General features: G+C 43.1%; 2 protein-coding genes across 3 annotated transcripts in view; one reads left to right on the top strand and one right to left on the bottom strand.

The window, feature by feature from the left end:
- Positions 1-8053, bottom strand: part of ANAPC1 (anaphase promoting complex subunit 1) — a 142581-nt gene extending 134528 nt beyond the window's left edge. Inside the window, exons 1-2 of the mRNA XM_056567206.1 lie at positions 7835-8053; positions 137-298 (exon numbers count right to left, since the gene is read on the bottom strand). Of these exons, the coding sequence (XP_056423181.1) occupies positions 137-298; positions 7835-8047 (375 nt within the window). The 5' untranslated portion in view covers positions 8048-8053. The remainder of the gene's footprint in view (positions 1-136; positions 299-7834) is intronic.
- Positions 8054-8116: 63 nt separating this feature from the next.
- MERTK (MER proto-oncogene, tyrosine kinase) overlaps positions 8117-17253 on the top strand; it is a 177517-nt gene continuing 168380 nt past the window's right edge. The window contains exon 1 of one of the 2 annotated variants that reach the window (XM_056567212.1): positions 8117-8243. The gene's annotated coding sequence lies outside the window, so the exon portion shown is untranslated. The remainder of the gene's footprint in view (positions 8244-17253) is intronic. The other variant, XM_056567207.1, reaches the window with a different exon arrangement.

Genomic DNA, 17253 nt, shown 5'->3' with positions numbered 1-17253 from the left:
TGCCTATGTCTCCTGACCACAGAGGTTAGAAAGCACATCTTATGGGGTTGTTATTGTTGCCAAAACTGGCAAAATATCAAAAAGATTTTTTCTTTTTGGGTCAAATTTCAAGATAGAAGTAGTATCACTAACACACCTGGACAACTGGGCTGTCGACTGTAAAGGCTTTATACACTGCAGATGCATGGATTTTACTTCCTTTGCTCCATATGACCATGTTCTCAGCCACATACAATTCTTCGTCGTACTCCACATCTTCACTGGGGTCGCCAACGCCTTTTCTTAACTGCCAACTTTCCTGTGAACAACAAGACAGCGGTGAGGTTATACTAAAGCCACAAAGCCAACAACCAGCACACACAGAATGTGAAGATCTGTTCATTTATTGACAACATGTTATAAGAAATGTCAGAATATATAGCATTTTTACATGATGAAATAGACCTGGTCAGCAGCCATTATTCCCTTACTGACTATTTTCACGAGATTCTTCCCTCACTGCATGGACTAGGTGAGCACTAGAGAAGAAGCTGAGCGTGACTCAAATATACACCCAAAGGGGTTTAATACCATAGTCTGACTAGATTTACATCAGCTATATGAACTGGTTTGAGGTATACACCAGGATATAAGCCACCCTTCCCCTATGGGAGATCAGCGGTCTGTTCTATACATAGGACCACCACAACAAACATGCACCATGCATTGTATATTTTCTGTAAGCATGGAGGGAGATTTATCAAAACCTGTCTAGAGGAAAAGTTGCTGAGTTGCTCATAGCAACCAATCAGATCGCATCTTTCAATTCTGAAAAGGCCTCTGAAAAATGAAAGAAGCGATCTGATTGGTTGCTATGGGCAACTGATCAACGTTTCCTTTCGACATGTTGAGCTAAATCTCCCCCATAGTAGTCAAATGGTAAGGTATTCCACAGTATCCGTGATATACATTGGAGGTATACGTTGAAGGATATGTATACCATCTCTGGTATGGGATATGTATACCATCTCTGGTATGGGATATGTATACCATCTCTGGTATGGGATATGTATACCATCTCTGGTATGGGATTTGTATACCATCTCTGGTATGGGATATGTATACCATCTCTGGTATGGGATATGTATACCATCTCTGGTATGGGATATGTATACCATCTCTGGTATGGGATATGTATACCATCTCTGGTATGGGATATGTATACCATCTCTGGTATGGGATTTGTATACCATCTCTGGTATGGGATATGTATACCATCTCTGGTATGGGATATGTATACCATCTCTGGTATGGGATATGTATACCATCTCTGGTATGGGATATGTATACCATCTCTGGTATGGGATTTGTATACCATCTCTGGTATGGGATATGTATACCATCTCTGGTATGGGATATGTATACCATCTCTGGTATGGGATATGTATACCATCTCTGGTATGGGATATGTATACCATCTCTGGTATGGGATATGTATACCATCTCTGGTATGGGATTTGTATACCATCTCTGGTATGGGATTTGTATACCCTCTCTGGTATGGGATTTGTATACCCTCTCTGGTATGGGATTTGTATACCCTCTCTGGTATGGGATTTGTATACCCTCTCTGGTATGGGATATGTATACCCTCTCTGGTATGGGATATGTATACCCTCTCTGGTATGGGATATGTATACCCTCTCTGGTATGGGATATGTATACCCTCTCTGGTATGGGATATGTATACCCTCTCTGGTATGGGATATGTATACCCTCTCTGGTATGGGATTTGTATACCCTCTCTGGTATGGGATTTGTATACCCTCTCTGGTATGGGATTTGTATACCATCTCTGGTATGGGATATGTATACCATCTCTGGTATGGGATATGTATACCATCTCTGGTATGGGATATGTATACCATCTCTGGTATGGGATATGTATACCATCTCTGGTATGGGATATGTATACCCTCTCTGGTATGGGATATGTATACCCTCTCTGGTAAGGGATATGTATACCCTCTCTGGTATGGGATATGTATACCCTCTCTGGTATGGGATATGTATACCCTCTCTGGTATGGGATTTGTATACCATCTCTGGTATGGGATATGTATACCATCTCTGGTATGGGATATGTATACCATCTCTGGTATGGGATATGTATACCATCTCTGGTATGGGATATGTATACCATCTCTGGTATGGGATATGTATACCCTCTCTGGTATGGGATATGTATACCCTCTCTGGTATGGGATATGTATACCATCTCTGGTATGGGATTTGTATACCATCTCTGGTATGGGATTTGTATACCATCTCTGGTATGGGATTTGTATACCATCTCTGGTATGGGATATGTATACCATCTCTGGTATGGGATATGCATACCATCTCTGGTATGGGATATGTATACCATCTCTGGTATGGGATCATATGCTATCCTGGGAGACCAGCAAAGCCTTACCCTACAACAGTCTTTCCCAACCAGTGAGCCTCCAGATGTTGCAAAACTACAATTCCCAGCATGCCTGGACAGCCAAATGTTTCCACAATTTTACATACTGCATGAAAATACTTAAAGGGGTACTCCAGTGGAGTTTTTTTTTAAAATCAACTGGTGTCAGAAAGTTTAACAAATTTGTAAATTACTTCTATTAAAAAATCTTAATCCTTCCAGTACTTATTAGCTGCTTAATACTACAGAGGAAATTATTTTCTTTTTGGAACACAGAGCTCTCTGCTGACGTCACAAGTAGAGTGCTCTCTGCTGACACCTCTGTCCATTTTAGGAACTGTCCAGAGCAGCATATGTCTACTATGGGGATTTTCTCCTAGTCTGGACAGTTCCTAAAATGGACAGAGATGTCAGCAGAAGGATTAAGAGTTTCTAATAGAAGTAATTTACAAATCTGTTTAACTTTCTAACACCAGTTGATTTAAAAAAAATAAAAAGGTTTTCCACAGAGTACCCCATTAACCCCTTAAGGACTCAGCCCATTTGGGCATTAAGGACTCAGACAATTTTATTTTAACATTTTTGTTTTTTCCTCCTCGCCTTCAAAAAATCATAACTCTTTTATATTTTCATCCGGAGTAGTATGAGGGCTTGTTTTTTGCGCGAACAGTTGTCCATTGTAATGCCATCACTCACTTTACCATAAAGTGTATGGCGCAACCAAAAATATACTAATTTGTGTGGGGAAATTAAAAAGAAAACCACAATTTTGCTCATTTTGGAAGGTTTTGTTTTCACGCCATACAATTTATGGTAAAAATGACATGTGTTCTTTATTCTTTGGGTCAATACGATTAAAATGATACCGAAGATAACATACTTTTCTATTATTGCTGCGCTTAAAAAAAAAACGCAAACTGTTGAACCAAATTAGTACGTTTAAAATGCCCCTATTTTGAAGACCTATAACTTTTTCATTTTTCCGTATAAGCGGCGGTATGAGGGCTCATTTTTTTGCGCCGTGGTATGTACTTTTTATTGATACCATATTTGCTTATATAAAACTTAATACTTTTTTTTATAAAATTATTTTAGAATAAAATGATTTAAAAAAAGCAGCTATTTTGGACTTTTTTTTTTACTTTCACGCCGTTCACCGTACGGTATCATTAACATTTTATTTTAATAGTTGGGATATTTAAGCGGCGATATCAAATATGTATCTAAAAAATTATTTTTTTGGGGGGGGGGTGAAATAGGGAAAATGGGACAATTCACGTTTTTATTGGGGGAGGGGGTTTTTCACTTTTTTTTTTTACACTTTAGAGGACTATTTATAGCAATCATTCGATTGCTAATACTGTTCAGTGATATGTATAGGACATAGCACTGATCAGTGTTATCGGTCATCTTCTGTTCTGGTCTACTCGATCGCAGACCAGAGCAGAAGACCCATGGAAGGCAGCGGAGGCAGGTGAGGGGACCTCTGTCTGACATTCTGGATGATCGGATCGCCGCGGCAGCGCTGGGGGCAATCCGATCATCGATTTTAGTGACCACGATGCTGCAGATGCCGTGATCTGTATTGATCACGGCATCTGAGTGGTTAATGGCAGACATCCGCGCGATCGCGGATGCCCGCCAGTACCGGCGGGTCCCTGGCTGCTATCAGCAGCCGAGACCTTCCGCGCATGACCCGAGTATCGCTCCGATGCTCGCGGTTATGTATAGGACGTAAATGTACGTCCTGGTGCGTTAAGAACCAGCTCACCAGGTCATACATTTACGTCCAACGTCGTTAAGGGGTTAAAGGGGTACTCCGGCAGAAAACATTTTTTTTAAATCAACTGGTGCCAGAAAGTTAAACAGATTTGTAAATTACTTCTATTAAAAAAATCTTTACCCTTCCAGTACATTTTAGCAGCTCTATACTACAGAGAAAATTCTTTTATTTTTGAATTTCTTTTTTGTCTTGTCCACAGTGCTCTCTGCTGACACCTCATGCCCGTATCAGGAACTGTCCAGAGCAGGAGAAAATCCCCATAGCAAACCTATGCTGCTCTGGACAGTTCCTGACACGGACAGAGGTGTCAGCAGAGAGCACTGTGGACAAGAAAAAAAAGAAATTAAAAAAGAAATGAATTTCATCTGTAGCATACAGCTGCTTAAAAGTACTGGAAGGGTAAAGATTTTTTAACAGAAGTAATTTACAAATCTGTTTAACTTTCTGGCACCAGTTGATTAAAAAAAAATGTCTTGCCACCGGAGTACCCCTTTAACAAAATACATCATGTGTGACCCTACACCTAAAGGGCTTATCTAACCATTAGCAACTAAACCTTATCCACAGGATAGGGGAAAAGTATGACTGTGGAGCAGTGATGACATATGTGCACTGGTACAGGGGTGTGGACATTTATTAAAAGACTACTAAAATGGAGCAAAATCTACTTGTCCCTCATGACGATCCACTTGTCCGGGCCAATTTTCGCTTTTACACTCTCGCTTTTTCCTCCTCGCCCTATAATGGCCTTAACCACCTACTATAATGATACCTTTTTATTTTTCCATAACACATGCTCCGAAACAAAAACAAAAAAATATCGGTGAAGTGAAATTGAAATAGTAAAAGATAATTTTGCAAATTTGGTGGTTTTCTTTTCTACACCATTTACCTTGTGGTTGAGATAACATGTTATTTTGATACTTTAGGCCGCCTGATTACACCAATACCAGATTTGCATAGTTTATGTCATGTTTTACTCATTAAAAAAAAAAATCAGAACTTTTTTGCTTTTTTTTATTGCTTTTTTCTGACCCCTGTAGCTTTATTTATTTTTTCCTCACATACCAGGCTGTATGAGGGCTCATTTTTTGCGCCATAATCAGTTTTTGTATCGGTACCATTTTGGTACTGATCTGACTTCTTAGAGTCTATTCACACAAACAGTATTCTGTGCAGATTTGATGCGCAGGATTTTCTGCTGCAGATTTCAATGTAAACTGAATGACTTGAAAACCTGCACATCAAATATGCGCAGAATAATGTAATGTGAATAGACCCTTAATCGCTTTTTTTCTGGGATATTATAAAAATTGCAATTCTGTGGTTTGGTATTTTTTTTCTTTTACATTTACGTTATTTACCGTACGGGATACATAATGTTATATTTTAATAGTTCGTAAAATTATGCACGCAGCGATACTAAATATGTTTAATAGTTTTATTGAACTCCATTGACCTGTGTGCTCTGTGATCCCTTGATAGAGCCTAGTTCAGCCAGGCTCTATCAATGACAGAGCCACGTAAGCCCTCCGGCTACCTCTATAGTGGATTGCCCAACCCCCCCAATCGCGCTGCAGGGGCCGATCCACCACACTAGCCCACCAGGGAGCATTCATATGTCCCTTTAGACGCTGCTGTCAGCTTTAACAGCGGCGATCTAAAGGGTTAATAGCCAGCCACTGCGATCGCTGCATGCTGGCTATTAGCGGCGGTCACCAGCTACTGAAAACAGCCAGGGGGGGGGGGAGAGCTGAAGTGTGGAGCAGGCACGAGTCCTCTGAGCGCCGCCTGTGCTTGTCGAGGGCTTTCAGGCCCGGCCCTACATGCCCGAAGCCTGGAACTGCGTGACTCGGGCGTCGGGTGATAGGAATTCCACATCCCTACTGGCTCTCTAATAATAGTCTATGGGAGCTGCCAGATATAGCAGAGCACTATACTTTCATAGGCACTGAAAGAAGTGGCAGTGCACATGTGTGACCACTTCATTCGATTGTGAGACTCAGGACCTCATGCTTAAGTTTTTGGTCCCAGCAGTCATATCCCCCATGATCCTGTAGATGAGGGATAAGTGTTGATGGTCAGATATCCTCCAATACTAGTTCTCTGTCCTGGCATTATGAACATTTGTGTTCAGAACGATGGCTGTGCTATACAGCCGCAGGATCAAACATTATTATACGCATGCAGATGTTGTGCTCTTAGCGCAACTGTGCAGGATGAGTGTGCTTCTCCTGCATCTTTTGGATTATTGGTGTCTTTACATATTTCACTAGGGGCGCTTGTCTGTTTCCTTTTTCCTTTTCTTTGTAGTTCTCTGGCCCGGCATTCTGAACATCTGAACGCCGGTTGTGCTAAGCTTTGGAGCGGCCATGGTTGATACACTCCATCCATTCAGGTCTATGAGTGAGGTGGAGATACAGCGTTCATGTCGATCCATATCTCCTTTAAAGATATTTGGAAGGAGCACATTGTCCACAGCTTCAAGCTGTGGTTGACAGTAATCCAGCACAGAGTGGAGATCACCGGGCAAGAGAAAGCGGCGGGGGGGGGGGGGGGGGGGGGGGGGGGGGTGGGGGGCAGATCCACCCAGATCAGACACTTATCCCCTACCCTGTGGGGTAAGATTTCTAGTACAAAGTTACCATTTAAGGTAGCGCCACAAATGTGATAGCTGTCAACAGAATGTTTGGTCGGTCAAGAGCTCCTTCTCCCATTCCTTTAATACAAAAAACAAGAGGGCCAAATTACCCTATATTCGTCCCTTACCATAAAACATAGCTTTTATTGGATTATCATAAAGTATAAAAATGTCGTCTCCCATGATCTGTCAGAGGCGAGTTGGGAGACCTCCATACACATTGGAAAGTTGGATGATCTTGTATAAATTCTGGAGTTCAGCCAACTGTAACACATGATGATCCTATTGTGACCAGGGCTTTAAATGGAAGATATTTCTATGGGCCATCTGCTGAACTGACAGTTCTCTCCCCTTAGAGTATGTTCACACTGAGGAATTGGCAAGGAATTCTCGCTTAAAAATTCAGACGCAGAATTTCTGCTTTTTCCCCACTCTGAATTGATGCAGAATTCCGTGCGGAAATATAGGAGAAATTTTTGGGGTTTTTTTTTTGCTGGACGACAACCACCAATTAGAATTTTCCCTTTCATTGGCGCGGGAATCTCTACTGGGTTATTCACTGCTGACTGAATTGGAGAGGAATAAGCGAGCGGAATTACTGGAGTAAATTCCTCAGTGTGAACATACCCTACGACTGGCTATGTTCTAATGAACCATGGGCTGGGATAAGTAGCTCCTGGGCATTGATTTCCTCAGGGGAATCAGAGATAGGTCCCATAGATAGACTGTGTATTCTCATGTACAGATGGCATCAGTGCCCGGGCAGAGGTGGCATTGTGGTGCTCACATTCACTCACAGGATCTCAGGGCCATGGAGGGGGCACACTTGTCATTCTGATAGGGCACTGTTCCCTGTGGTTTTCTAGCTGTAGCACAACTACAACTCCAATCATGCACTGACATGACGAAAGCAGTAAGGGTATGATGGGAGTTGTGGGCTGTTTGGGGGATGCCTGCCATGTACCTTATGCTTCTCATGGATCGTCACCTCCCGGAGGGATCCCACCAAGCCGGCAGCCCCGTCCGAAGACCAGAGCTCAGAGGCGGGCTGTAGCTGCCGGAGCTGGAGGTTCAGGGCATTGGGGTGCTGCCGGCTGTGGTCTCGGCCAAAAGGAACAAACTCCTGCAAATCCCCAGCGGCTATCATCGTCTGCCTGTCTTCATAGAGGTGCGACATGGGTTCCAGATATCCACATTATTTCTACAAGACGTGGAAGCGGAGTCAGGGAAGACAGCACGTCACACACTGCGCTCCTGCGGGCTGGAAGGGCTGGCGGCAGAGCACCGTGCTGTCACCGCTCTGTACCGCCAAAACTGCCGGCGCCGCGCTTTACGGTTCTCTTCAGTTCAGCCGCATCTCAGACCGGCTCAAGGTAAGAAACCGCAGGAAACAGCCGCAAGTATCTGCCCACAACTGCCAGCGCCTGCCCCTAATGGGTCCTGTGGTGAATACACTAGCCTGCTGGGCATGGGGGCATGGATGGATGGAGGAATCACGTGACGCGCCTTTGCAACTTGCTTTACGTGCAGTGCACGGCTTCAGGGCGGAAGTGTAAACTGTATAGAGGGCGATACTGAGATGTACACTGAAAGGGCGGTATTTAGAGGGCTCCTGAGATGGATGTATATAGAGGGCTCCTGAGATGGATGTATATAGAGGGCTCCTGAGATGGATGTATATAGAGGGCTCCTGAGATGGAGATGGATGTATATAGAGGGCTCCTGAGATGGATGTATATAGAGGGCTCCTGAGGTGGAGAGGGATGTATATAGAGGGCTCCTGAGATGGAGAGGGATGTATATAGAGGGCTGCTGAGATGGAGAGGGATGTATATAGAGGGCTCCTGAGATGGAGAGGGATGTATATAGAGGGCTCCTGAGGTGGAGAGGGATGTATATAGAGGGCTCCTGAGATGGATGTATATAGAGGGCTCCTGAGATGGATGTATATAGAGGGCTCCTGAGGTGGAGAGGGATGTATATAGAGGGCTGCTGAGAGGGATGTATATAGAGGGCTCCTGAGATGGAGAGGGATGTATATAGAGGGCTCCTGAGATGGAGAAGGATGTATATAGAGGGCTGCTGAGATGGAGAGGGATGTATATAGAGGGCTCCTGAGATGGAGAGGGATGTATATAGAGGGCTCCTGAGATGGAGAGGGATGTATATAGAGGGCTCCTGAGATGGAGAGGGATGTATATAGAGGGCTCCTGAGATGGAGAGGGATGTATATAGAGGGCTCCTGAGATGGAGAGGGGTGTATATAGAGGGCTCCTGAGATGGAGAGGGATGTATATAGAGGGCTCCTGAGATGGAGAGGGATGTATATAGAGGGCTCCTGAGATGGAGAGGGGTGTATATAGAGGGCTCCTGAGATGGAGAGGGATGTATATAGAGGGCTCCTGAGATGGAGAGGGATGTATATAGAGGGCTCCTGAGATGGAGAGGGATGTATATAGAGGGCTCCTGAGATGGAGAGGGATGTATATAGAGGGCTCCTGAGGTGGAGAGGGATGTATATAGAGGGCTCCTGAGATGGAGAGGGATGTATATAGAGGGCTCCTGAGGTGGAGAGGGATGTATATAGAGGGCTCCTGAGATGGATGTATATAGAGGGCTCCTGAGATGGATGTATATAGAGGGCTCCTGAGATGGATGTATATAGAGGGCTCCTGAGGTGGAGAGGGATGTATATAGAGGGCTGCTGAGAGGGATGTATATAGAGGGCTCCTGAGATGGAGAGGGATGTATATAGAGGGCTCCTGAGATGGAGAAGGATGTATATAGAGGGCTCCTGAGATGGAGAGGGGTGTATATAGAGGGCTCCTGAGATGGAGAGCGATGTATATAGAGGGCTCCTGAGATGGAGAGGGATGTATATAGAGGGCTCCTGAGATGGAGAGGGATGTATATAGAGGGCTCCTGAGATGGAGAGGGATGTATATAGAGGGCTCCTGAGATGGAGAAGGATGTATATAGAGGGCTCCTGAGATGGAGAGGGGTGTATATAGAGGGCTCCTGAGATGGAGAGGGGTGTATATAGAGGGCTCCTGAGATGGAGAGGGATGTATATAGAGGGCTCCTGAGATGGAGAGGGATGTATATAGAGGGCTCCTGAGATGGAGAGGGATGTATATAGAGGGCTCCTGAGATGGAGAAGGATGTATATAGAGGGCTCCTGAGATGGAGAGGGATGTATATAGAGGGCTCCTGAGATGGAGAGGGATGTATATAGAGGGCTCCTGAGATGGAGAGGGATGTATATAGAGGGCTCCTGAGATGGAGAGGGATGTATATAGAGGGCTCCTGAGATGGAGAGGGATGTATATAGAGGGCTCCTGAGATGGAGAGGGATGTATATAGAGGGCTCCTGAGGTGGAGAGGGATGTATATAGAGGGCTGCTGAGATGGATGTATATAGAGGGCTCCTGAGATGGAGAGGGATGTATATAGAGGGCTCCTGAGATGGAGAGGGATGTATATAGAGGGCTGCTGAGATGGATGTATATAGAGGGCTCCTGAGATGGAGAGGGATGTATATAGAGGGCTCCTGAGGTGGAGAGGGATGTATATAGAGGGCTGCTGAGATGGATGTATATAGAGGGCTCCTAAGATGGAGAGGGATGTATATAGAGGGCTCCTGAGATGGAGAGGGATGTATATAGAGGGCTCCTGAGATGGAGAGGGATGTATATAGAGGGCTCCTGAGATGGAGAGGGATGTATATAGAGGGCTGCTGAGATGGATGTATATAGAGGGCTCCTGAGATGGAGAGGGATGTATATAGAGGGCTCCTGAGGTGGAGAGGGATGTATATAGAGGGCTGCTGAGATGGATGTATATAGAGGGCTCCTGAGATGGAGAGGGATGTATATAGAGGGCTGCTGAGATGGATGTATATAGGGGGCTCCTGAGATGGAGAGGGATGTATATAGAGGGCTCCTGAGATGGATGTATATAGAGGGCTCCTGAGATGGATGTATATAGAGGGCTCCTGAGATGGATGTATACAGAGGGCTCCTGAGATGGAGAGGGATATACACTGGACAAAGGCAAATCTAGATCTCTGGAGAAGGACTTGTAACCTTGAGATTGTTGATATTTAGCCACAATTTTGGTTCTCAAGTCCTCAGACAGTTCTCTTCTCCTCTTTCTGTTGTCCATGCTTAGTGTGGCACACACAGACACACAATGCAAAGACTTATTGAACTTCTCTTCATTTTATCTGCTTTGAGGTGGGATTTTTATATTGCCCACACCTGTTACTTGCCCCTGGCGAGTTTAACCCCTTAAGGACCCAGGCTTTTTCCGTTTTCTCATTTTAAATTTTTCCTCAACTTTAAAAAATCATAACTCTTTAAAATTTTCACCTAAAATGCTATATGATTGCTTATTTATTGCCTCACTAATTCTACTTTGTAATGACATCAGTCATTTTACCCAAAAATCTACGGTGAAACGGGAAAAAAATCAATGTGCGACAATGGGCTTCCGTTTTTACGCAGTTCATTTTTCAGCAAAAATGACACTTTATCTTTATTCTGTAGGTCCATACGGTTAAAATGATACCCTACTTGTATAGGTTTAATTTTGTATCACTTCAGAAAAAAATCATGAATACATGCAGGAAAATTTATACGTTTAAAATGGTCATCTTCTGACCCCTATAACTTTATTTTTCTGTGTTTAGGGCTCATTTTTTTGCGCCGTGATCTGAAGTTTTTAGCGGTACCATTTTTGTTCTGATCAGACTTTTTGATCGCTTTTTATTCACTTTTTTGTGGTATAAAAAGTGATCAAAAATGCGCTATTTTGGACTTTGGAATTTTTTTTTTGCGCGTACGCCATTGAACGTGCGGTTTAAAAAGCGGTATATTTTTATAATTCGGACACTTCCGCACGCGGTGATACCACATATGTTTATTTTTATTTACACTGTTTTTTTTAATTCTTGGAAATGCCTAGTGATTCAAACTTTTATTAGGGGAAGGGATAATTGAAAGGGTTAATGATTTTTTTTACACTTTTCTTATGCAATACTATAGCTCCTATAGGGGGCTATAACATTGCATTAACTGATCTTTTACACTGATTGATCCATCTCCATAGGAATGGATCAATCAGTGTTTTCGGCTTGAAGCATTCAATCGGCGATCGGACTGCAGGAAGGAAGGTAAGAGAACTTCCTCCTGTGCTCCAGCTGTTAGGGATGCCATGATTATACCGCGGCGATCCCGAACAGCTCCCTGAGCTAACCGGCAACTTTCACTTTAGTTTTAGCCACGCGGCTCAGCTTTGAGCGTGCGGCTAAAGGGTTAATAGCACGCGGTGACCCCACATCATATAGCGGCGGGCCCGGCGTCATAGTGAAGCCGGGACCCGCCTCTAATAGCGCACGGCACTGATCGCGGTGCCACGCGCTATTAGAGGCGGGTCCCGGCTTCACTATGATGCCGGGCCCGCCGCGATATGATGTGAGGTCACCGTGTGACCCCGCGTTATATCGCAGGACCGGGACCCAGGACGTACCCATACGTCCTGGGTCCTTAAGGGGTTAAAGGAGCATCACATGCTTGAAACAATCTTATTTTTCCACAATTTTGAAAGGGTGCCAATAATTTTGTCCAGCCCATTTTTGTAGTTTGGGGTGACACTATGTCAAATTTGCATTTTTCCTCCCTTTTTTGGTTTAGTTCCAATACACACAAGGGTAATAAACATGTGTATAGCAAAAATGTGTTACTGCAATCCTTTTCTGTGAGAAATACTTCATTTTCTTGAAAACTTTCAGGGGTACAAACATTTAAGGCCATGACTTTAAATGAAGACATAGAGGAGGTCTTACTACTTTACAGAGACAAAAACTGCTATATGGGGCACAGAGTAGGCCTAATATGTAGAATTCAAAGACTCCAGTCAGGGGAAGACGTTACGTTTTCTTCAGTGGTGCACTGAAAGCTCGTCCAGTGTATTCCTCCTTGTATATTGGTAATATTGGTCTCAGTTTACAGGATTTGGTTAGTATCAGTATGATGTTAATATGATTAAAAAAAAGTTAAATACAAGTAAAAATGGCTCATCACTCTAATATAGTGAAAAACAGTGGCAATATTTTCCCTATATCCACATGGAATATTTCAGTTCCTCCATAGAGGCTTTTTCAAGCATTGCCATCATTTTCACTATATTGGAATACTGCACCATTTCACTTTTTTAATCGCTAGTGCTGTAGATATGTTTGTATTTATTGTTTGTTACCTTTCCATTAAAGCATACCCGTCAGAACCAAAAATTATATATATATATATATATATATATTTTTTTTTTTTTTTTTTAAATAGCACTCATTCGAGTAACACATGTTTGCTATACACATGTTTATTCCCTTTGTGTATATTGAAACTAAATCAAAAAAGGGAGGAAAAAAAGCTAAGTGGACATAATGTCACACCAAACTCCAAAAATTGGCTGGACAAAATTATTGGCACCCTTAAGTTAATATTTGGTTGCAGACCCTTTGGAAAAAATAAATGAAATCAGTTGCTTCCTATAACCATCAATAAGTTTCTTACACCAGAATGTTGGACCACTCTTTCTTTGCAAACTGCTCCAGGTCTCTCTTATTTTCAGGGGTGCCAACATTTATGGCCATGACTGTATGTGTCTAGCATGTCTACCTTTTATTTTTTTATTACACTTTTAATTTAGCTCACTAGTCTGAATTCCTCTCAAATGTAGGGGGTGTGGCCTCACTGTGCAGGTCTCCGCCCCCTCCCTCAGTATGCTGTCTGCTCACATCTCCCCTAGCATTAGCAAAACTATAACTCCCAGCTTGTCCTCACTGACAGTAGCGGAACACAAGCTGACAGTGGGAGGATTTTTCCTCCAGCAGTGAGCCCTGCGCTCACAGCTGTCAATCAAGGAAGTGTGTCCATGATATAGGTGATGACGCATGGACACAGCAGGACTAGTATGTGTCCAAGCAGGCAGTGGGGGCAGTTGTTTGACTGGCTTTTTCAGTATAAAATACTGAATTTTTTTTTATGAAAGCAATTGCAAAACCTATTGGTTTTGCATGCTTTACAACTTATCAAAAGTTTTTGTATCTGACAGTTCCCATTTAACGCCAGAAAAAAACTCTTTAAATTAGCTTACAAGATATAATAAAATATTTCCATAAATGTGAGGAGCGTACTTAATATACTGTATATACAGACACTAATTGGCCACTTCTTTAGGTATATCTGTTCAACTTCTTTTCAACACACTCAGCAAATCAGTGTATTTGGCAGCAACTCAGTGTATTTGGCAGCAACTCAATGTATTTAGGCATGTACACATGATCAATACAATTTGTTTAATTTAAAACTAAGTAGACAAAATAAAAAGGGATTAACCACTTAAGGACCCAGGGCTGAGTCCGCTCCTTTTCTATAACGCGGGGCCACGCCGCATCATAGCGGGTAGGGCCCAGCCTCTAACAACGGCCTGGACCCGTGGCTAATAGTGATCGTGGTGCCGCGCGCTATTAACCCTTTAGATGCAGCATTCAAAGTTTATTGCCATGTCTGAAGTGAAAGTAAACTACCCCCGGTTAGCTCAGTGGGCTGTTCAGGACCGCCGCGGCAAAATCGCGGTGTCTCAAACAGCTGGAGGACACAAGGAGGGTGCCTACCTTCCTCCTGTGTGTCCGATTGCTGAATGACTGCCCAGTGCTCCAGGCATGAGCAGTCAAGCAACAGAATCATTGATCAATGTTATCCTATGGGATAACAATGATCAATGTAAAAGATCAGTGTGTGCAGTGTTATAGCCCCCTATGGGGGGCTATAACATTGCAAATAAAAAAGTTAATAAAAGATCATCTAACCCCTCCCCTAATAAAAGTTCGAATCACCCCCCTTTTCCCATTTATGGTCTATTCACACGTACAGTTTTCTGCGCAGATTTGACACGCAGATTTCATGCGCAAGATTTTCTTTTCTGTAAACTGAACACAGCTTAAAATCCTTCACATCAAATCTGCACAGAAAACTGTACGTGTGAATAGACCCTTAAAAGAAAAAAGTGTAAATAAAATTAAACATTTGTGGTATCGCCGCGTGCGGAAATGTCCGAATTATAAAAATATATCATTAACTAAACCACACGGTCAATGGCATATACGTAAAAAAATTCTAAAGTCCAAAATAGCATATTTTTGGTCACTTTTTATATCCTAAAAAAATGAATAAAAAGCAATCAAAAAGTCTGATTCATCCAAAAATGGTACCGCTAAAAACTTCAGATCAAGGCGCAAAAAATTAGCCCTCATACTGCCCCGTATGCAGAAAAATAAAAAAGTTATAGGGGTCAGAATATGACAATTTTAAACGTATAAATTTTCCTGCATGTAGTTATGATTTTTTCCAGAAGTACGACAAAATCAAACCTAATATAAGTAGGGTATCATTTTAATTGTATGGACCTACAGAATAAAGAGAATGTATCATTTTTACCGAAAAATGTACTGTGTAGAAACAGAAGCCCCCAAAATTTACAAAATGGCAATTTTTCTTCAATTTTTTCGCACTTTGTTTTTTTACATTTTGCCATAGATTTACATTTTGGGTAAAATGATTGATGTCATTACAAAGTAGAATTGGTGGCACAAACAATAAGCCATCATATGGATTTTTTTGTGCAAAATTTTGAGAATTATGACTTTTTAAAGGTAAGGAGGAAAAAATGAAAGTGCAAAAACAGAAAAACCCCAGGTCCTTAAAGGGGTACTCCGGTGAAAACCTTTTTTCTTTTAAATCAACTGGTGGCAGAAAGTTAAACATATTTGTAAATTACTTCTATTAAAAAATCTTAATCCTTCCAGTACTTATTAGCTGCTGAATGCTACAGAGGAAATTCCTTTGTTTTTGGAACACTTATGACATCACAAGCACAGTGCTCTCTGCTGACATATCTGTCCATTTTAGCAACCATGCATAGCAGATGCATAGCAGATGTATGCTAAGGGCAGCATGGTGGCTCAGTGGTTAGCATTGCTGCCTTGCAGTGCTGGGGACTTGGGTTCAAATCACACTAAGGACAACAATAAATAAATAATAACGTCAGCAGAGAGAACTGTGTTTGTGATGTAATCAGAGAGCATTCCAAAAAGAAAAGAATTTCCTCTGTAGTATTCAGCAGCTAATAAGTACAGGAAGGATTAAGATTTTTTAATAGAAGTAATTTACAAATATGTTTAACTTTCTGCCACCAGTTGATTTAAAAGAAAAAAGGTTATCACCGGAGTACCCCTTTAAGTAGTTAAGGCTATGGTCTTACATAGCAGTAACGCAGCGGATTTCACGCTGTGCAAAATGTGCTGTGCTTTCTGCACTGAGCATACACACAGAGCTAGCTGGTGGCAGCCCTGTGTGTTCAGTGAGGTTTGGAGGTGGGGCCGCGTGTCACAGGCATGGTTTGCATGGTTGTGGCATAGTTGATCAGAAACTGCTATTCTACTGGGATTTTCACACACAACCATCTGTAGAGTTTACAGATAATAGTCTGAAAAAGAGAACATAACCAGTGAGTGGCAATTGTGTGGATGAAAATGCCTTGCTGATGTCAGAGGTTAGAGGAGAATGGACAGACTGGTTCAAGATTACAAAAAAGCAACAGTAACAAGTAGGCCATGTAGTGAGCCAGGAGACGGAGCTCCCGCTCACCACTCTCGTACCCGCATAGTACCGGCATCGGCCCCGCTCCCTGTGCATACCGGATTACCCCGGGACACGCCAGCACTGCCGGGGACTCTGAATTCGGCCCGCCCGGACATCGGGATCGCGCGGCAGCAGGGCGTCTCAGGTGCGGCCGCACGCAGCTCCAACCCGCCGCCATCTTCACTATCTACTGCGGGCAGGAGATCGCGCCACAGGAGGGGAGCGCAGCAGCTCTACGGTCAGGAGAGGGTCCCGAAATTACACAGAAGGTATCTCTGGAGTGAACAGCAACTGTACCTAACCGCATGACCAGCTCACCTCTTGCATTCTCTGGGTGCCACTGCTAGAACTGTCATATAGCCCTGTTGCGCCTCTGGGTGCTGTGCCCTGCTCTCTGACCAGCCCTGTCCTGGATGAGGACTGTATAAGGAACATTCTCAATTAAAGCTCTTTCTGCCTAGCCTATCTCTTGGTGGTGATCCACAGCTACAGCACAGACTGCCTACTTACCTACAAGGGTCCAGATTACTAGGAGCTGTATTCCTGTATAGATCTGGTGGTTCCTGATCATCTTTATTTTCCTCACTGCTGCAATTCACACTGCTTGCTCTGGAGGGAGCTCTTACCACAACCATCAATTGAACGTTCTCCCACACTGGTAGGATCCTCCTGTCCTCACTCC

This window comes from Hyla sarda, chromosome 3 (assembly GCF_029499605.1).
Source record: "Hyla sarda isolate aHylSar1 chromosome 3, aHylSar1.hap1, whole genome shotgun sequence".
Classification (NCBI taxonomy): domain Eukaryota; kingdom Metazoa; phylum Chordata; class Amphibia; order Anura; family Hylidae; genus Hyla; species Hyla sarda.
The sequence above is the reverse complement of the archived record's forward strand: the minus strand, read 5'-3'. Positions and strand labels throughout refer to the sequence as shown.